The 21,012-nt window shown below is 46.1% G+C and overlaps 2 protein-coding genes across 6 annotated transcripts; one reads left to right on the top strand and one right to left on the bottom strand.

The window, feature by feature from the left end:
* Nucleotides 1-7: 7 nt before the first annotated feature.
* On the bottom strand, nucleotides 8-5,795 carry LOC120668504 (two-component response regulator ORR24-like). 2 transcript variants are annotated; one of them, XM_039948240.1, is made up of 7 exons: nucleotides 5,428-5,795; nucleotides 5,057-5,164; nucleotides 4,758-4,916; nucleotides 2,653-3,036; nucleotides 2,482-2,558; nucleotides 707-1,969; nucleotides 8-391 (listed from the first exon to the last, which is right to left on the bottom strand). In XM_039948240.1, exons 2-7 carry the CDS (start codon nucleotides 5,160-5,162, stop codon nucleotides 332-334), a joined length of 2,049 nt encoding a protein of 682 aa, XP_039804174.1. In that variant the 5' UTR covers nucleotides 5,163-5,164; nucleotides 5,428-5,795; the 3' UTR covers nucleotides 8-331. The 2 variants fall into 2 exon arrangements, with proteins under 2 accessions (XP_039804174.1, XP_039804175.1); XM_039948241.1 differs by having other exon boundaries at nucleotides 8-388.
* Nucleotides 5,796-10,600: 4,805 nt separating this feature from the next.
* Nucleotides 10,601-14,123, top strand: LOC120671122 (FT-interacting protein 1). Of its 4 annotated transcripts, none has more exons than XM_039951368.1 (3): nucleotides 10,601-11,065; nucleotides 11,156-11,291; nucleotides 11,408-14,123. In XM_039951368.1, the coding sequence occupies exon 3, from the start codon at nucleotides 11,417-11,419 to the stop codon at nucleotides 13,835-13,837; it is 2,421 nt and encodes an 806-aa protein (XP_039807302.1). In that variant the 5' UTR covers nucleotides 10,601-11,065; nucleotides 11,156-11,291; nucleotides 11,408-11,416; the 3' UTR covers nucleotides 13,838-14,123. The 4 variants fall into 4 exon arrangements, with proteins under 4 accessions (XP_039807302.1, XP_039807301.1, XP_039807300.1 ...); XM_039951367.1 differs by having other exon boundaries at nucleotides 11,401-14,123; XM_039951366.1 differs by having other exon boundaries at nucleotides 10,601-10,802; nucleotides 11,156-14,123.
* The last annotated feature ends 6,889 nt before the right edge of the window (nucleotides 14,124-21,012 follow it).

Raw genomic sequence — 21,012 nt, 5'->3', positions numbered from 1 at the left:
AAAAAAATGATCCATAAGAGGGGCTAGGTGGTTTTGTATAAAACTGAAAATAGCCACCAAATTTTGAGCCGACGTTGACAGTTGGACCGAGAGTTGTCAAGGGGTGGTACATCCACACCTCCCGCCAAACTTAACAGTTAACACCAACAAGTTAAAAGCTACAGCTGATACAAAAGAGAACCCACATGACTACGCTAAAGTAGATAAACATGGGATTCCATTGAAGATGGCCTGCTCCTAGCTAGCCTGCTACAGAGCACAATTTTTGCACATACAACATGCAAGAACCATGAGCTACATAGATGAAGAAACATCTCTCCCAGATATGACGTCAAGGGGCAAAGTTCCAGTCCCCACAGGGGAAAGCATCACCATTGTTGATGAAATTCTGCTACAATTAAAGAAGTTCAGTTAGATGAACCTCACCTAAGTAGTAGCCATTAATTTTCACATGTAAAGCCTGCAAATATTCTTAGACAAAAAAAGAGTCAAAATAAGCTAACACCTAAACATGTCTTATGTTTGAGATTATGCATGAACGGGCATAACAACTACAAGTAACTAAACCGACATCAGTTAAGTAAATTCTTTGCTTGTAGCATTTGCTTTCAGCGAAAAAATGAAACTCAACGAAAAAATCAGTACAAAGCAGGCAGATTGGAATGAGAAGAATTTATTCAGAAAGAAGAATAAGAAAGGATCTTACTTCATCAACCATGTCAGCAAAAAATTCATCCAGGTCACCACTTGCTCCATTCTGCACCTCACTTGATCCAACAAGAAACTCATTGTTGTTAATCACTTGATCGTCAACAGCTTGCTGATTAATGGTACCACCTTCAGGGTGGTTGCCAATTGCATCCTCACCATTCAGTATCTGGGTTGGCATGCCGGAATTGTCTATCTGAAGGTTAGGCAATGAAGGTCTGGTGCTTGAAGAACTTCCTAGATCAGAGTTACCAATCGGCATCGCTGTATAATGTGTGTTGCTTCCAAAGTTCAATGGTGCCACCTGCTCACTGAAACTTAATGCAGGTGCAGTTTTACCTATGGTCCCTGCAATTTGGTTCTGATACAAATTTCCAAAGATTGAAATCTGTCCAGAGGAGGCTGCAAGTCTTGACAACTGGTTGATCTTGACGATGTTCCCCTGTGATGGATCTTTAGACATTCCAACGTTGTGACTAAGATCAGGAAACCTTGACGGCACAGCAGCTTTCCAGGAGTTGCTAGGTCCTGCAAATTGGTGACCCTCCCTGGCAACTTGGTTGAATAGGCCAGCAAAAGATGATTGAATCTGATCCGGGGACTGATTCACCAACTCAGAAGAGTGCAATGGTAAATGTATGGAAGGAGCCTGAATCTCACCATCTGCTATGTCATCAAAAGGAATACCTCTATTTGCCCCCAGAATCTTGCCACGCAATATGCTCGCATAGCAGCTGCCAGAAAGAGGTGAAGGAAAGCGCATGCTCGAGGCCAATGGTGGGCTGTCACTTGAGATATTTGCAAATGAACTGCCAGAAATACCAAGAGAGAGAGGTTTGCTTGTGTTGAACACCACACCATTTGGTATATTTGCAAAGGAGCTACCAGGACCGGAAGGGAAGCATTGGCTGGCACCTGACAGGTTGACACCATGACCAGCCAGATCCGTGTCCCGCCGAGGAATGCAAGCGTTTCTCTGCGAGCTCCCGAGCTGAACTGACTGAGTAGGCAGAAAAGAGTGTGCTCCGAGCACAGATGGTGAATTCATGCTTGCAAAAAGGTTGCTTGATCTTGGAGAGGTAACTAAGGATGGGGCTGACTGGTATCTACCAAGTTCTGGATAATGCTCAGAACTTTCGGCTACGTTCATATTGCTATTAGCAGGCACCCAGTCGCTGTGCCATGCTTTGGGTCCATCAGCAAATGGACTAGATTTCTTGAGTTTGCCCTCACTGAGCTTTCTCAGGAAGATGCGGTACTTCTGAAACCACAAGATAAACAAGTTTTTGTTAAGACAAAAAGATTGACATGGAAATAAAAGAAATGAAATGAGCTCTGTAGTTTCTGGAACATATTCAGGAGGAAAAAGAAAACTGAAATTGTTCTGTAGACTACAGTTTCACTAACTCCAGAAATGTGTGTGCGAATGCCATCCCAAACTATGATGTGGGCTACGGGGAGGTATTAAATACCCCACCTGAACAAATGTGAGGAACCAGGATTTGAACCCTAGTCCGCTAGCTCTTCCCCAATGACACTAGCCAGCTGCACTAGAGCAGCTTCTCAATGCCATCCCAAACTCAAAGATGTGCGTATGGCACAAGAACTTTTGTGGAGCACACAGACAAGTTCCATGATAAGTATCATAAACACAAGTTCAATTGACATAAACACAAATATTGAGTTTGAGATGGCAATTGGGCAGAAACAAGTTTGATCAAATATCTTTAACTATAGCAGATAGGAACTCAAGCATAATAGCAGAAACAAAACCTGAAGATGACTTGCGACATTCTCTCTAGTGAGGCTGTCCACATTCATGACTTCCAATATTTTCTTTGGAACAGCCCCTGTATTTACAGCAGCAAAAGATTTGTTATGAGAAAAAATAACATAAGAATTAAACTTAATCTGATAGAGGAGCCACAAAATTTGAGGACTTACTGTCCATGCCAATCTGATTGACAGCTTCTACAAACTTGCGGTGTAGTTCACCAGGCCACTGGACCCTTTGCCTCTTCTGGGTGGATAACCCGTTCTCCTTGTCCTCATCAGCACAATCTATATCCTTTTTCTTCTTCTTTGAATACTTCCTGGTGTGGTTTTCACCATCCTTCTCACCCTTATCAACATCCCCAGATTGTATCTTCTGACCAGAAACATCATTGCCACCGCTGATGGTGTTCCTTGGATCACACTTACTATTCCTCACCACATGTGTCCAAATGCCCCTAAGTTGTTCAAGGCACACTGGCTTTACCAAATAGTCGCAAGCACCATGATTTATCCCCTTCATCACGGTCTCTGTCTCATCATTCGCAGATAGCACTGCATGACATAAGGCAACATAAGATCAATTTTGAAATGACATAAGGCCAACATAAGATCAATTTTGAAATGACATAAGGCAACATAAGATCAATTTTGAAAGGACATAAGGCAACATAAGATCAATTTTGAAATGCAGAAGTCAACAAACTCGATAGATTAGACATCAAGTAATCACGTGGCCTTCATGTTATTCAGTTGACTGGGAACATTTTCCCATTTTTCATTTCTTTAGGCATTATGTGTTGTTTACCTTCTTTTCTTGAAGAAAATGCCACATACATAGTAAAAGGGCAAGCCTTTATCATGACCACTTTTGTGCTTCAGAATTTATTAATTTAATAATGTAAACTTTACAAATTTATTAGAGTAGGGCATCCTTTACATCCTTCTGAAAACAATACTAGTAATGACTGCAAATCACAAAACTTGAAAGTTGTCTTGGTTGCACCTATACCTCACTCACCCATGGCATTCTATGAAAACATAAATGACAAAATGAACCTGTTAGCTTGATTGCACCTAATGGTTAATTACCAACCCACAGTAACACATGAAACTACAAACAACAAAAGTTAGTAGTTAGCTTGATTGAACCTAGTGAACAAGCAGTAGAATATGAAATGAACTTCAAACAACAACTCAGTAGCTAGTTTGATTCAGAAAATTCATTCGCTGATGAGATTAACAAATTTTGCAAAATCATATATGTTTTGAACAAAATTGAAATAAAAAACTGTGATGAAACTTGAAAATTTTAATTTCTAAATAGCTAACTAATATGCTATCTACTTTCCATTTACAACTTTAGCTGTAGCTTAGTGGATGAGCTTCAATTATGACTAGAACAGGTGGCCGGCTTGAATTCCAGCGATGCAATTTTAGTTTTACCCTTCTATTTGGTGCAAGAAAATTGAAGGAAAATTATGGTTTGGCCTATAAACAAACCTTGAAACCAATTGGACACAGAAAAGAGCTACGACCAAAGCAGAGTGATAGCAAGCATGCAATTCAAAATAGAAAGACACTTCACCAGAATATTTTGGCCGAATATCCTTTTTTTTTTGTCCAACGAACCAGAGGTCAAGTACAACACTATAAATGACAAAATTCAATTGCATATTATAGGGTTTACTAACAGAATGTGACATATGGAACTAAAAGTGGCAACATTATTTGGTCAGGTTGACTGTATCTAGCATCTACGGTAACTACCAAAGTAAAACAATAAAATTCAACTTCGACATAGGGCTTATGAAGAAACGGTACATGAGACTAAATGACAACATTAAGTGGTGGGCAACACCATCTATAGCGCTTATGAACAAACAGTAACGGTTACTACAAATGGCAAAATTTCATTTTCCTCATAAGGCTTACGAACAAACTGTCATGTACGAACCTACACACGACAAAATTAAGAAGCCGACACGACCGATAGCGCATAGGAACAAAAGATATAATATAAAACTACAAACCACAAAAGCTAGCCGTTATTACCTTTATTGTAATTCAAGACATGTGACCATTTATCGCTATCCGAAACATTCAGAACCGACAGATCTATCTGGATATCAGTTATCACGCATGCCAACCGAAATGTGTAAAATCTATCTAGAGTAATATCCAAAAATAGTACCACTACTCCTCAAAAGTCTAGGATCAGAGGAACGCCATGCATAAAAATGGCAAGCTGGGAGTTTGAGCAACAAGGGCTTTACTGATGACTGGGATATCCATCTCCAGGCCGATGAGCTCAAGGAGTTTGAAGCCATCAATGTCAGGCATGACGACGTCACTGATCACCAGGTCGAACTGGTCCACGTCCTTCCTCTCCCTGAGCATGTCCAGCGCCGTCTTCGCGTCCGTCACCGTTGTCACTGCACGCGCCACAAGAGTTGCAAAAAAATAAGAAACAAAAAATCGCTCGGAAATTTCATCTGGCGTCGACCTCGATCTCTATCACAATGGAATCAAGAGGAAAATTCACAGGGGCCGCCAAGAAGGCGAGAACGCTCACCGTTGTAGTTACAATGCTTCAGCTGTTTCTCTAGGATCATGAGGGAGACGCGGTCGTCGTCGACGGCGAGCACGCGCATCCCCGCTGGGAACTTGCCCGCGTCCATCTCTTCGCCCATGGAAAACAAACACAATCAGCATCAGGAAAGCAACCACACAGGCCGCCGAAAAAAATTCCCCGCAAGAAATCAGAGCAGACACCAAGAAGAATACCCCCCGAAGCAGCAATGGCTTCCCTGCAAGAACCTCTCGGAGCAGCAGGAGGGAAGCGGAGGAGGAGATAGCGAGGCGAATTCGAGGTGACGCGCGACGCAGCGAGGGGGAGGGGATTTATAGCGTGGGGGACTGGGGGAGGAGCGGGGATCCGAGTACCTGAGGCTCCAAAGATGGAAGGTGCTCATCCTTGTGTGGAATTCCCCACTCATTAATTCCTTCTTCGGTTATGCTATGGTTGTATCAGCAGCCTGCTGGATTTGCTCGTCGCTTGCTAACTTCAGTTTCTAGATGGAAAACCACCCAAGAATCGCGCCCACAGGTTTCGGCCGCCGCCGGCCACGGCGGAGGAGCCTGTCGTCGTTGGCGCCCGAGACGGTCTGGTATTCGCCGGCCATGGTGTACGCGATGCTATTGCAAAGCTTGTCGATCTGTTTCGACGAGTCCCTCTCCACCTCCGCTGTCCATCAGTTCGTCGAGGTCTAGCCGAGCGTCGAAGTGCCGCCGGCAAGAGTGGGGTGAGAGGGTTTGAGTGGGCTAAGGCCAAAGTGGGTCAGGTCAGTCCGAATGTCTATATGTTCATTTATGGTCAAGGATGAAAACGATCTGACACGATCAGAATTGGTATCGCAATATGAAAAATGAAAGAGATCGGGTGAGACTTTTTTATATTTATAAAATATATGTTCATTTATGGTTAGGGATGAAAACGATCCGAAACGATCGGAATTGTTATTGCAATACGGAAAATGAAAAAGATCGGGTTAGAATTTTTATATTTATAAAATTAACAAGATTAAATATGATGATAAACAATTATACAATTAATTGCAAACGATAAGTTTTCTATTTTTTCTAAAAATGGAAACGGTATCATTACGAAAAATGGTATGGGTCGGTACCATACGAGAATTCCCCTCCCACCCCTATTTATGGTTGCTTTTGCTCCTTATCTTGTTTTTAGCTAATTTTTATTAACTTAGTGGAAAATTAAATATTGATAAATAAAGAAGCTTGAAAATGATTTTGAAATCTGAAAACTCAGAGAGGACAATTTCATAAAACAATTTGAGACAAAAATTTTATTTTTTCTTGTGAAATGCTCATAGAGGCCATTTTGATGTTTGTGTGCAGCGTGGGAAATCATGTCTCCTGTGCCATGAGAAAAATCTTTGTAAAAATTATGGATCATTCTCCAGTCCATCCTTAACATTTAATTGGCCCTCCAAATTACAGTATAGGTCACTTTGATGTATATAAATATATAAATTTGCTATGCATCTAGATATATGCTATGACTAGGTGCATAATAAAATGCTCTATAATTTGGAACTGAGGGAGTACTAATAATATCTCCGACTTATTATATGCTCATGGAGAAATGAGTTACTTTCTCCGTCCCAAAGTATTAGTCATTTTAATTTTTCTAGATGTATAATTCTTGATATGCACATTTCTAGGTGCATAGTAATAAAATCAATGTATCTAGAAAAATCAAAGCGACTAATAATTTGGGATGGAGTGAGTAATACTCACCCATTTTTATGATCTGGGTGGAATCCATATCGGTTTGTTGGCATAAATGGATTTCATTTATAGAACCGAATAAATGCTGTTTTCAAAATGTTAGGGTATCCGAATTAGTAGATACAAGACAACCCATGCTGTGTACAACTCGGATATTCAGAACATCTTTTTTTGAAAGACAACTCGGATATACAGAACATCAACCAAATGTTCTCAAATCAGAATGAGACACCGCATAAATGCTATTTTCCATAAAAAAAACGGTGGTATTCAAATTAGTAGCTACAACACAACCATGTTCTACGGCTCTGAGGCACCGAACAATCGATCCGAATGTTCTCAAGTAGGATTAGGAATGAGATAATCTTACACTATATATGGAACCAGCTTATTAACACAACCTTGGTTCTTGTGAATGGGGAAGAAAGAAGTTAGTTCCTACCATGGTCATGAGTCTAAAGCCCAACAGCAAGAGTTAAATTACTTACCAAGTATTTGTCAATGGGGCCTGAGTATGGCTTTGGTCTGCAAGAGTAATAGTTAGCAAATAAGTTTGTAATTGTTTGGAGTTTATTACTATCACGCTCAGGTGCTAGGTGCTGATGTCATGACATAGCGTCATTTTTAGCATCCAGATACTCTACAAAGTTGCATGACGAGCGAGGACTACTACTACAATGGGGTGTTTGTGATTGAATCTGGTTTTCATCTTGACTACAAACTTTGCCAATACAATTTGCGCGTTTGGAGAGGTTCCGTATCTAGTTAGCCAAAATGGACCTTTTCCGTGAAAAGCACTCATCATATCATATATATTTTTCGTTTGAGGGAAAATATCATTATATATCATAATGTTCCGCCGTTGCTGCTCGCTGAATGAGAAGCCCAGTCCCGGATCCACATCATTCTGGGCCTTCCTCTGCAAAATATATTGTTTTCCCAGGGCTTCCCATGTGGGCCTCAGCGATTGCTGGGCCTCATTTATGCTTGGCCCAAATAGTTTCACTGTCAGTTTCACACAGAGCTGATGCAACCCTGGGATCATCATCTTCCTAATCAAAGCACACAGATTAGATGCCACCAAGAGGGTCTGAACGCAATCGTGCCAAGTAAGTGGCGGCGAGATGAGATGGGGAATATATTCGCCGCGTGCTTTTTGACACATTTGAGCTGCCTCACCGGCAGTGGAATAAAGGTAACTTCCGTCTGCTTCCTTGCTAAGCTTATTTGTACAGCACAACATGCTGTATGTGCTGTTAGCGTCCTTTCAAGTGTAGGCGTCGCAAAAACTAAGAGGAGCTTTCTTTTTTTTTTTCCTGGAGAAGTTCAAATGTACTGTTTTCATTTACTCCATCCGTTCCAAATTATAAGTCATTTTAAAATTTTTGGAGAGTCAAAATTTTCTAAGTTTGATCAAATTTATACAACAAGATAATACCATTTATGATACCAATTAAGTATCATTTGATTCTTTGTTAGTTATATTTTTATAGTATACCTATTTGATGTCATAAATTTTTGTATTTCTCTCTATAATTTTGGTCAAACTTTGAAATAGTTTGACTCTCCAAGATTCTTGAAATGACTTACAATTTGAAACGGAGGGAGTATTTTGTTAGATAAATTCATGTGTGTTATGTATAAAAACAAAATGCCCACTACATTTTTCATTATTCAATCGGTATACACTGCATATTGATACGTGACCCTTCAGTCAAAGAAAACAAGAAGAAAAATTGACACAGTTAAACACACACTGCGGCATGTGCGTGGTGTGAGTTTGTGTGTAAGTTCCGATACTACAACTTGTATTTGAAGAAGTGAGGTATAAAACTTCAATCATCATTTTCACTACTTTAGAATGAAGCTAAAACGAAGGACCTTTTTGCCATAGGCTAAAATGTTCTGCTATGGTTTTACTCTATTCTATATATTCATAAAACTCTGTGCACTGCATACACAAAATATATAAGATTTTTTTCTAAAAAGAGCGTGTTGTTATTCACTCCTCTGTCCTTTCTTAAACAGATGTTTAGAATGAGCATACTCAACCTTTATATACATTGAAGATATGTCACGCCACAATGATATTATAAAAAGAGTAAAATGCACCAGAGGGCCATCAACTTGTAAGAAGGTGTCACTTAGGTCCATCAACTTCAAAAAATATATTTCTAGGTCCATAAACTTGTAATTTGTGTCACTTAGGTCCACAAACCTTGAAAGTTCATTCCTAGATCCATAAACTTGTAATTTGTGTGTCACCTAGGTCCATACCCCTCCACCAAACCTTCATGCACCGATATCACACCAACATGAATCTATACAATTCCTACACATTGCTGGAGTTTCATCAGAATGGTGAATTTTGAGCCACAATTTCAAATCAAGTGCATAGGGAGGGAAGAGGGGGATGAAAGACTTATTTTGGAGGTTATTGACATGTATTGGGATTCAAAGGGGGCTTCCAGATTGTCATTGGTGAGTTTTGAAGTTTATATCCAGATATAACCCCGCCATATGGGTGGAGAGTAGGGGGTGATTGCTTTGGAAAGATGGAGGAGGTTATAGAGGGACTCAACAACATACGTACCGTGGTAGAAGATATTATATCCTCCGTGGCGTGGGTGAACGGATATGGTGGTGCAAGTTGTTGTGACGAAAAATCTTGTGACGATGTTAGACTTGGGTCAACCCAAAGTGGTTCTCGATGAGGGGTTGAAAGATATTCATGGACAACTATATCAGGGCGACCTTTAAGGGTCTATAGCCGCACGATTGCTCATGAATGAAGTTCATGAACCTAAAAATGCACTTTCAGAGTTTATGGACCTAAGTGATACAAACTACAAGTTTATGGACCTAAAAATGCACTTTAATAGTTTATGGACCTAGGTGACACGAATTACATGTTGATGGATCAAAAAATACACTTTTGAAGATCATGGACCTAAATGGCACACTCTTACAAGTTGGTGGACCTCTGGTGCATTTTACTCTTATAAAAAATTGTCATGAATAATATTTTCAAATTACTACACTTTTAAGTTTTTTTAACAAATGATTGGGGGTGAAATAATGATTAAAGTTACTTATTGGCGACGCTGTCCATGTCCAAAATGGCAAGCAAAAGAAGACAGAGGTACTACTTGCTTCACTCCATATGAGAGAAACTAATTACCACAAAATGGCAAGCAAAAGACAGAGGTACTACTTGCTTCACTCCATATGAGAGAAACTAATTACCAGTTACTATTACTGATAGGCAATATATGTGATGATGTTTTCTTTGCCGGTTTGGTTTGTAACGTGCTAGTGAATTGTGACATTTTGACCGCTAATTACAGTGTCAAACAAAGCCAGTTTACAAAACCAACTTCAGAACCCCCGCGCTAGTGACCCTGAAGAATCTAATGAGGTCTTTGACTGCGCGATTAGAAGATGGTTACTGTAGCATCAGTGTAGCAAATCATCGATTAATTACTGTCATTAGATTCGTCGCTAAAAGTTACACCCATCTCTGAAATTTTTTTGCAAATTGACTTCATTTACTACTTTATGCATAGAAAATTTTCTTGTAGAATGGAATAGCGCAGCATAAACCAAACGAGGCCGCACGTCGAAACAAGCTCAATGTTACTAATACACGTCTTCATTAATGTTTGTGTGTGTGTGGATAGAAAGATAGCTTTTTGAACACTTCTTTTCCGGCTGACGTTGCTGTGTTGCAGAGTGTCAGCCGGAAATTACCTTGGCACGCGTGTCCCCGAACTGTGCGAGGTTCCTTGCCCCGACTGAGAGGATGCGAGCTCGCCAACCCAATCCAAGGGCATAAACAAAGCCCCCCTCCGCAGCCCAAGGAATCGATTCCCCAATCGATCGATCGCCCGCTTTTGATTTACCGCCCCCCGCACTGACACCCTCTTTCGATCGCCTTTCGCCACATGATCCGCCGTGCTTTTCCTCCGCCAGCGGCGGCTCATCGCCATGAAAGAGCCCAAGAAAAGGTAAAGAGCCCAAGAAAAGGTCATCAGACGCAGCCGCTTCCCTCTGAAACAGCTGCAGCAGGGTTTTAGGGGTAGCTTGATAGAGGTTTAGCTGATCGATTCTGTCGACGACCCTCGATCGTATACCTTCCTTCTCGCCGGGGTCACCGCCGACGCGGCTTTGCTTCCGGCGGGCTTTGCCGCGATCCCCCGCTGCAGGCAGCAAGCGCAGCAGGGCCACGGCCATCGTCGGTCGAGCATACGCTTCCCTGCCTGGGCAAAAGGTGCTCTGCTGCTGCTGCTGCTGCTGCTGCTGCTGCTGTTGTTCTAGTGTTCTGCGTGCTAACACATGCTTCTTGCTCTTTGCCGTCCAGATGTTCTTGCATACGTGCTGGGCTTCTAGCTAGGTGTCATATAAGTGCCTCTCGCCATTGCCACTGAGACGACCTTGTGCTGCGGCCTGCAGTAGACGAGCTTCAGAAGTTTTTACACCTGTCGATCGGAGCAGCAGTAAGTGGAAAAATGATGATGGAATTTTATGCAGTTTGTTCATGGATTTCCTTTCGTTTTTCTTTCCTGATCGATCGATGTGTGTGGTCGGCGTCGTCTTGCAATGGAGGTTCAAGAGGACAAGGATGAGCGGGCACGGCGGCGGCGGCGACCCGCACCACGAGGACTTCCAGCTCAAGGACACGAACCCGCTGCTGGGCGAGCAATGGCCCAAGGGCGCGGCGGGCCCCGCGGGCGGCGGCGGGCTCGCCGGGTGGCTGGGCGTGGACAAGCCGTCCAGCACCTACGACCTCGTGGAGCAGATGTTCTTCCTCTACGTGCGCGTCGTCAAGGCCAAGGACCTGCCGCCCAACCCCATCACCGGCGCGCCCATGGACCCCTACGTCGAGGTCCGGCTCGGCAACTACAAGGGCACCACGCGGCACTTCGACCGGCGCGCCAACCCCGAGTGGGACCAGGTCTTCGCCTTCTCCAAGTCCCGCGTCCAGTCCAACGCCCTCGAGGTCTTCCTCAGGGACCGCGAGATGCTCGGCCGCGACGACTACGTCGGCAAGGTCACCTTCGACGTCGCCGAGGTGCCCACGAGGGTGCCGCCCGACAGCCCGCTCGCGCCGCAGTGGTACCGCCTCGAGGACCGGCGCGGCGAGGGCGGCAAGGTGCGCGGCGAGCTCATGCTGGCGGTCTGGATCGGGACGCAGGCCGACGAGGCGTTCCCGGAGGCCTGGCACTCGGACGCCGCCGCCGTGCGCGGCGAGGGCGTCGCCAGCGTGCGGTCCAAGGCGTACGTGTCGCCCAAGCTCTGGTACCTCCGCGTCAACGTGATCGAGGCGCAGGACGTGCAGCCGCAGCAGGCCCGCGGGGGCCGCGCGCCGGAGGTGTTCGTCAAGGCGCAGGTGGGGAACCAGATCCTCAAGACCTCCGCCGTGCCGGCGCCGACGCTGAACCCGCGGTGGAACGAGGACCTGCTGTTCGTCGTCGCCGAGCCGTTCGAGGAGCAGCTGGTGCTCATGGTGGAGGACCGGGTGGCCCCCGGCAACGACGACCTCCTCGGCCGCGTCGCGCTGCCGCTCAAGCTCTTCGAGAAGCGGCTGGACCACCGGCCGTTCGTGCAGTCGCGGTGGTTCGACCTCGAGAAGTTCGGCGTCGGCGCCGGCATCGAGGGCGAGACGCGGCGGGAGCTCCGGTTCGCCAGCCGCGTGCACGTGCGTGCCTGCCTGGAGGGCGCCTACCACGTGATGGACGAGTCCACCATGTACATCAGCGACACCCGCCCCACGGCGCGGCAGCTCTGGAAGCCGCCCGTCGGCGTGCTCGAGGTCGGCATCCTCGGCGCCGCCGGGCTGCAGCCCATGAAGACCCGCGACGGCCGCGGCGCCACCGACGCCTACTGCGTCGCCAAGTACGGCCAGAAGTGGGTGCGCACGCGCACCATGATCGGCACCTTCAACCCCACCTGGAACGAGCAGTACACCTGGGAGGTGTTCGACCCCTGCACCGTCATCACCATCGGCGTCTTCGACAACTGCCACCTCGGCAACAATGGTGGCCAACAGCAGCCGGCGCGCGACGGCCGCATCGGCAAGATCCGCATCCGGCTCTCCACGCTGGAGACCGACCGCGTGTACACCCACGCCTACCCCCTCATCGCCCTCCACAAGTCGGGGGTGAAGAAGATGGGCGAGCTCCGGCTCGCCGTGCGCTTCACCTGCCTCTCCCTCGTCAGCATGCTCCACCTCTACACGCAGCCGCTGCTGCCCCGGATGCACTACCTGCACCCGTTCACGGTGACGCAGCTCGACGCGCTCCGGTACCAGGCCATGGGCATCGTGGCGGCGCGGCTGGGCCGCGCGGAGCCGCCGCTCCGGCGCGAGGTGGTGGAGTACATGCTCGACGTGGAGTCCCACATGTGGAGCATGCGGCGGAGCAAGGCCAACTTCTTCCGCGCCGTCTCCCTCTTCTCGGGGCTCGCCGCGGCGGCGCGGTGGTTCGGCGACGTGTGCCAGTGGAAGAACGTGGCGACGACGGCGCTGGTGCACGTGCTGCTGCTCATCCTGGTGTGGTACCCGGAGCTGATCCTCCCCACGGTGTTCCTCTACATGTTCCTGATCGGGCTGTGGGGCTACCGGCGGCGGCCGCGCCACCCGCCGCACATGGACACGAAGCTGTCGTGGGCGGAGGCGGCGCACCCGGACGAGCTGGACGAGGAGATGGACACGTTCCCGACGTCGCGGCCGCAGGACGTGGTGTACATGCGGTACGACCGGCTGCGGAGCGTGGCGGGGCGGATCCAGACGGTGGTCGGCGACATGGCCACGCAGGGGGAGCGGCTGCAGTCGCTGCTCAGCTGGCGCGACCCGAGGGCGACCTGCCTCTTCGTCGTCTTCTGCCTCCTCGCCGCGGTGGTGCTCTACGTCACGCCGTTCCGGGTGGTGGCGCTCGTCGCCGGGCTCTACGTGCTCCGCCACCCCAGGTTCCGGAGCAGGCTGCCCGCCGTGCCCAGCAACTTCTTCCGCCGCCTGCCGTCGCGCGCCGACAGCATGCTCTGATGAGTCTCAAGGATGCATGACCCCATCCAGTCCTCTCCCTCCTGCTCTGAATCTCAAGCATGCATGCTCTGTTCGATCGTCTTCAGTCAAGAAAGAAAATGTTTCCTTCATTCCGTTTGCTTTCCTTTTGAATGAATTTCTTTTTTCTAGTGTGCAAGGTGTTAAGTAAGTTTGGGCACCTTGAGATTTGAAAAAGTTCAGGTGTAACTATGTTCGTCTGATGAAAAACTTGGGCGTGATGCTATGCTCCAAGTTCCTTGTTTTCCCATCTCATTGGGACAAATCATGTAGTCTCTCGGTCGCAACCAAATGATCGCGAGATGATCTTCCTCGCGACTGTTCGTCTTCTCCACTGCGACGAGCCAGCTCTCAAAGCTCCTCCTCCTCTAGTGATGATGACTAGGATACTAATTCTAAATTTACTAAAAGGTTCCCAAACCAGAACCAGGTATTTTGGCCGGCATTATTTTAACTTTTTATGGTGGTTGTTATTTTGGCAGCATATATATGGTCCGGATTTAAAATAGAAAGAAATTGGCCACCATCAACTTCAAAAAGGAGAGTATTCATGACTACCTTTTTAGTAACCAATTTGTGCTAATATATATATATATATATATATATATATATATATATATATATATATATATATATATATATATATATATATGGGTCAATGCATCCGATTCCTGCAGAACACATCTCCCAAGAACACACAACCTACAAGCAGCATTCGTTCTCTACAGCATGGAGAAACAAACAATGCTGCTGCTTTCGTTGCTGCTCCTGGGATGCTTCTCCATCCATGCCGAATGTAAGTGAAACAAATCAAAATATTGCTTCAATGACTTTCATAGTTATTTCATAGTTAACTACTACACAGAACAGGGTATCTTCACCCATTTTTTTCAAAAAAAAAAGTAACTTGCTAAAGTCTATTCCATTACTGTAAGATACACTGACACTAATGAGTGTCTAGTTTCATGAAATCGATTTTTTCGTTACTCTAGCGTCATTTCTGTGGATGCATTGTACCTTGACGGACTTACTTTTCATGCTTGAAAAATAGGCCGAGCAGTCATGGATGAACTGGGTAACCAGCAGAAGGTGTGTATCTATTCTGATTGCAGAGGACGATATAGTAAAGCTGACTGCTGGTGCTGTGCCAAGAACAACGATGCCTGCTTTCCGGGACTGGATGAGTGTGAAACAAGGTGTCCCGTTCTGACTTGAAGTAATGTAATTGATGTGGGAAGTTATGTATGAGTGATGGGAATAAAATGAATACAAACCAAGTGCTCCGCTCATTGCTCCTTTGTTTTTGAACGATGTACACCAGCACTAAAAGAATAGTGCTCGTTAGAATAATTCTTGAAGATTATGAATAATTCTTAATTTAGAGCTTGATGAATACTAGGTGGATAGGTTCCACTTCCACCACAAAGAATACATAGCTCACACATGGTCGTTCATTCAGATCTTCCCTCCTCTATTCTTCTACTCTTCGTTACGGAATTATTATTGATACAACCATCAGACATGACGTCACAGAAGAGGAAAGTAATGGTGGGCATAGAAAGAATAAAAACATGTGAAAAATACAAAAATGGCATATTTAAGAAGAAAAAAAACATCCAAATCAATATCCACTTCACATTTCTATGTTTTTACGACAAAATATCAAAACAAGTCCACATTCCAATATATTTGGATGGTTTATGCTGGAACATTTTTTTTTGCAAAAAGGGGAGATATATTAATCGTAAAACACAGTACATCCTTGGAGTTTTTTTTTAAAAAAAACCTGGAACAACCGTGAATTACAACTAGCACCCCCTCAGATGAGGTCTACCCCCCAGTAACCTGGCCGCCGGCAAAGCTTGCCGGAACAATTGAAAGTCCTTCTTCCTCCATAAGCAACGTCAACTTATTGATTTGCCGCAAGAGCCAGCATCTGGATGCACCACCAGCATGCATCTTAAACGATGAACGAAAATCGGCAGCCGCAACATGAAGAGAAGAGGACAAGGAGTCCACCGCCACCGGTATCATCACCGACGACACAAGACATTGATGCTAGGGAAGCCAACAGCGCAGACAAAGAGTGCATCTCCAAAGACGCGAAGAACATCCACCCTCTTCACAAGAAAGTTGAAACCCAAACCTTATTGGAACAATTGGTGGTGAAGCTGAATTTTTTAAATTTTTTAAAAAATGTAAATGTAATCCAGACATAATCAATGTGGTACAATTTACACAATAATCCCAATAGAATTTAATTTGGATACTCAGTTGGTAAATGAAAAATTGTTCAAACTTCAAAAAAAAATGTAATTCAAACATGATCACAAATAAAATTTAATTTGGAAGCTACAAATCGGTGGGGGTTGGTGGGCAGATCCCTGCATGCAAAATCTCAGCAAATTTGCAGCTTTTCATTAAAATAATTCTAAATTTATAATGTGCCTAAATAGAACAAGCCAATCCGGAAATGGTTATAAAGTCGAGCCTGATATAAAGCTGGCATTATATATAAAAAGCTGGCATTAATAGTAATTGAATCATGCTAAAATTTTAAAGCTTTCTTGTATCAGGAAGTGCCTGATATATAGTTGTGAAACTTAATTGGATCATGCAACATGGGCCCTGAATTAAATAGAAGGAAATTAGAAGCCATTAACTTTAAAAGGACCGTATTCATGACTAGCTTGGCAGTGGCCAATTCCTGCTAATTATCATACATGGATATAGCCTATTTGTCCTATATATATATATATATATGAATAATGCATGGGTCGATGCCGATCCAACTTCTCTGACTTCATGAAGCGAAGTCACAAAGAGGAACAGTGTTCTGAGTCTGGATGAACAGTGGTCCTTACCGTGATTCACTGTAGCAGGTACTGTAGCGATCGATCCTACACATCCATCTCATAGCGGGCGGCCCGCAGAAGCTCAAAAGTCACAGTGTTCCCTGACTTGCTGAACAGCAAGTCAGGGAATCCCGATTGGGTCGATGCAGCATCCCATCCCATTACAGCAGAACACAATCCCGATCGATCCTATCCATCCATCTCATAGCGGACGGCCCACAGAGGCTCAAAAGTCACGGGAACAATGTTCCCTGACTTGCCTTCAGCAAGTCAGGGAATCCCGATTGGGTCGATGCAGCATCCCATCCCATTACAGCAGAACACAATCCCATTTCGTTCTTTACAGCATGGAGAAGCACACAGTGCACAATGGAGTACTGGTGCTGCTTCCGTTGCTGCTCCTCGGATGCCTTTCCATTCATGTGGAGTGTAAGTGAAATAAATAAAAATGTTGCTTCCAATGTCTCCCAAAGTTCATGTATCACTACTACAGATTTGGCCTTTTGTCCCGGTTCCAAACTGGCTTTTGTCCCGGTTTTGGAACCGGGACAAGGCTTCCGGGACAAAAGCCTCTCGAGGCTTTTGTCCCGGGTGGAAGAACCGGGACAAAAGGTGTCTGACGTTAAAAAAATTTTCGCTCACCACGGGATTCGATCCCAGGACCTCTTGCCCAACGCATGGTTTCCTTGCCAATTCACCTAAGTAGTACACGTGACTCAGTATAGAATAACTTCTTTTTGAACTATCACGTGGAGAGGCCTTTTGTCCGGGTTGGTAACACCAACCGGGATAAAAGGGGCATTTTGTCCCGGGTGGTAACACCAACCGGGACAAAAGGGTCACCCTTTTGTCCCGGTTGGTGTTACCACCCGGGATAAAAAGGGTTGGACCTTTTGTCCCGGGTGGAGCCACCAACCGGGACAAAAGGGGGGTCTTTTGTCCGGGTTGGTGGCTCCACCCGGGACAAAAAGCCCCTGTCCCCCACGTTGGTCCGGCTAGCCGTTGGACCCGGGACAAAAGCCATCTTTTGTCTCGGGCCCAAAGGTAACCGGGACAAATGACATGGAAGAAAGGCCTATTTTGTAGTAGTGTATGTTTGTACCTTAACAACATTTTTTTTTTCATGCCTGAAAAATAGGCCGAGCAGCCATGGATGAGATGATGGGTGACCAGGTGTGCACCTACTGCGATTGCAGAGGACAATATGGTAAGGCGGACTGCTGGTGCTGTGTCAAGGATAAGCGTGTGCGTGCTCGCTATCCGGGACGTGATGAATGTCTACTGAAGTGCCCCATTATTTCTTGAAACAGTGTAATTGTTATGTGGTGAGTTGCGTATGAATAATGGGAGACAAAATGAATACTAAAAAAACCTAGTGTACTGTATGTTGCTCTATTTTCTCTTTTACTAAGGATGATGAAAAGCACGTGCCAGTACTACTAAAAGAATAACACCGGTTTATTTTTTTAAAAAAGTTCTTGAAAATGTGAATACGATACAAAGCTTAGAGCGGACCCAGGAGCGGGCCCACCATTATTTCTGGTAAAACCTTTTATATATACAGTGTATCATATACATATGACACAAAAATACAAATATTACATAACATAACACGCTTCCAAACTTCTAGTTCTGGTTCGTGCTGAAAAATCATAGCAGCTCACGTCCTACCCCTCCCTACCTTATGGTCCACAGGTCCATTAGTGGTCAGGTAGCTGGTGAGCCAGCCTGATAGGCAGGCGAAGTGTCCGTGCGTCCCCTCGGTCCCTCGATTCCGAAAAACCAGCTGTAAGACCGCAACCCTAGCTCATCAAATCAGCGATCCCGGCAGTGAGGGCGCGACAAAACCAGACGGATAGACAAGAGTAGGGGCTCATCGGCTGCGAGGACGGGCAACGGTAGGGGCTCCGCAGCCGGACAGATAGACAACGTCATGGGCTTGGCAGCCGAGCAGACCATGAGATGTGAATAGCGGCCAGGCCAGCACCTCAACTAAGTAGGGGCATAGGGCTTGAGCGTGCACGGCGTGGCGTGCGGTCAGAGCAAGGCGTTTCCGCTTCGCCAGGATGGCAGGGCCTCCAAAGCTCTGATGCTACAGCAGTCCGTGCTTTGTGGAGCATGAGCGAGCAAACAGAAACAATTTTAAACGAAATCAAGCCGAGCGCAAGATGAGCTGACTAGTGATAAATTTGATTTTTATTTTGAAAATTATTATTGTAATTTATGAATTTTGGGCTATCTAAAAAAACTTTGTTACACCTTTCAAAAGTTTGAATACCTGCCTCTTAATTCCTGGGCCCGCCCCCGGACCACGAGGCTCCACCTCACCGTGGATTTGATTTCGGGGAAATGTGTGTAGCCCACCGTGTACAGTATGCTTCATAGTTTCTTCTTGCTGGTGAGGAAAACTTATTTGGAAGTCACCGGCTAGACGGCGGCGAGCTACAGCTCGAGATTTCCGGTGAACTCCACTTGAATTGCATCCCGATACTAACATTTCAGGATGCAAGTTTCATTGGGTCAACCCAACTACCCATTACCCAATCTACCAAAAATAATGTAATTACCCTATAGAGTCAGTCCACTAAATTTTGGTGCTAGTTTGGGTTTACCCTGTGGGTAATTGGGTAACCCAAAATTTATCGAATCTTTTGTTGAGGATCCATCTCTTCCTTCCTCCAATCGATCCCCATGCTGAGTATCTGGATCTCGCGGTCTCTCCGATCGATCGCACGACTCCATCTCCGACCACAACAGCTGCGCCCGCGCCCTCGAACTCGGCGGCGGCGGCGGCGAGCAAGTCAGCCTGGAGCGCCGTGGCAGGGAGCAGCCACTGCCAGCGCCAGAGAGGCTCGAGCAAGGCGGACGCCATGGCGCAGGACAGAGCAGCAAGGCATCTCGCGGCACTTGTTGAATTTCAGTTGGATTTTTTTTAAAAAAAATAGAGGTTTGTGGCACTTGTTGAACAGCAGCCAGAGGGTTCATCTGGATTCTGGGCATCAAAACCTGCGATCGCCCAGTCATTCGCAGATTCAGTCAAGGGGAAAGTCCGACTGCCCGACCACTTCTGCCGCCCGGGTTCCCGCGTCGGCTCGCCATCACGGCCTGCTCGACCCGCATCCGCCACCGTGTCCCGCCGACCACCGAGCCAGCATGCGTCATCACCTTCCTGTTCGCAAATCGTGCCAGCCTCTCCGCGCGCACCAGCTTGCATGTATCCAGACGCCAGAACGCCTCGCGCCGTCACGCCTGCCGCGGTCCGCGGTGGCAGCCAGCCACCCTCGCCGCCGGGGCTAGCTCTCTCGGTCGCGGCGCCGCGGCGTCCCTGCCGGCCGAACCAGCAGCTTCACCGGCCACCGCCTCGCGCACAATTTCCCCCCGTCTTTTGGTGGAGATGCTCACGCGACGGGTGTGGTTTGCGCCCGCCGGCGCTGGAACGCTGGCACCAAGAGCGGACGGCATTTCAAATCCCGTCCACCTCTGAAAATTTCTCTTTTTGGGTTCTTCCTCTACAAAATTTATTTGGGGTTTAAATTTTGTGGACACATGTGGATCCATCTCTGTACATTTTTGTAAAATTTTCGGTAAAATTTGGATCATCAATTTTAATTACAATATAGAACGGGGTGGACCGTGGACAGTATTTATTTCAAATACCATCCACCCACCCCAACGGACATTTCTCTTTTCTATTCGGTGGAGACATGCGCACCTACATACTTCGTCTCCGTCCATTCTTGTAGAATTTTCGGTGGGCACATAATGTAGAACGGGCCATGGTCACTTTCTCTTGCTCGTGTCGCGTCGTTGGCATCCCGTGCCATGCCCCGACGCTCCAGTCGCCGTCGTCGTGCGTCGTTTTGCATTTCTTGGACATGAGGAAGCTGCAAAATTTTCCCAGATCGGTGAAGTGCCAGCTGACAGGAGCCAAGGTAGGTTTGTGTCATTTTGCATTTCTTGGACATGGGGCAGCTACAATTTTCTCTGCCAGCTGATCAGGGCAAAGGTAAGTGTACGTCGCCTTCCATTTCCTGGATATACGATCGGGGCGGCTACGGTTTTCGGTAGATCGGCAAGATGAGGCGTGTAGCGTTCGCCGCCGGCGACCCACCGGGCCCATGAATCTCCAACAGCACTGGATCGACGACGATCTATGCGGGTGCACGGGATAAGGGTGTGTTTGGATCACATTGTATTTTGTATTTTTGTGTTTTTGAAATAGAATCTTCAATATTTGAAGTATTAAATATAGACTAATCACAAAATTAATTACAGATCTCGTCTGTAAACTACGAACGAATC

The sequence above is a fragment of the Panicum virgatum genome, chromosome 4N (genome assembly GCF_016808335.1).
Source record: "Panicum virgatum strain AP13 chromosome 4N, P.virgatum_v5, whole genome shotgun sequence".
NCBI lineage: Eukaryota > Viridiplantae > Streptophyta > Magnoliopsida > Poales > Poaceae > Panicum > Panicum virgatum.
Note: the sequence above shows the minus strand (reverse complement) of the source record. Positions and strands in the feature narration are given on the sequence as shown.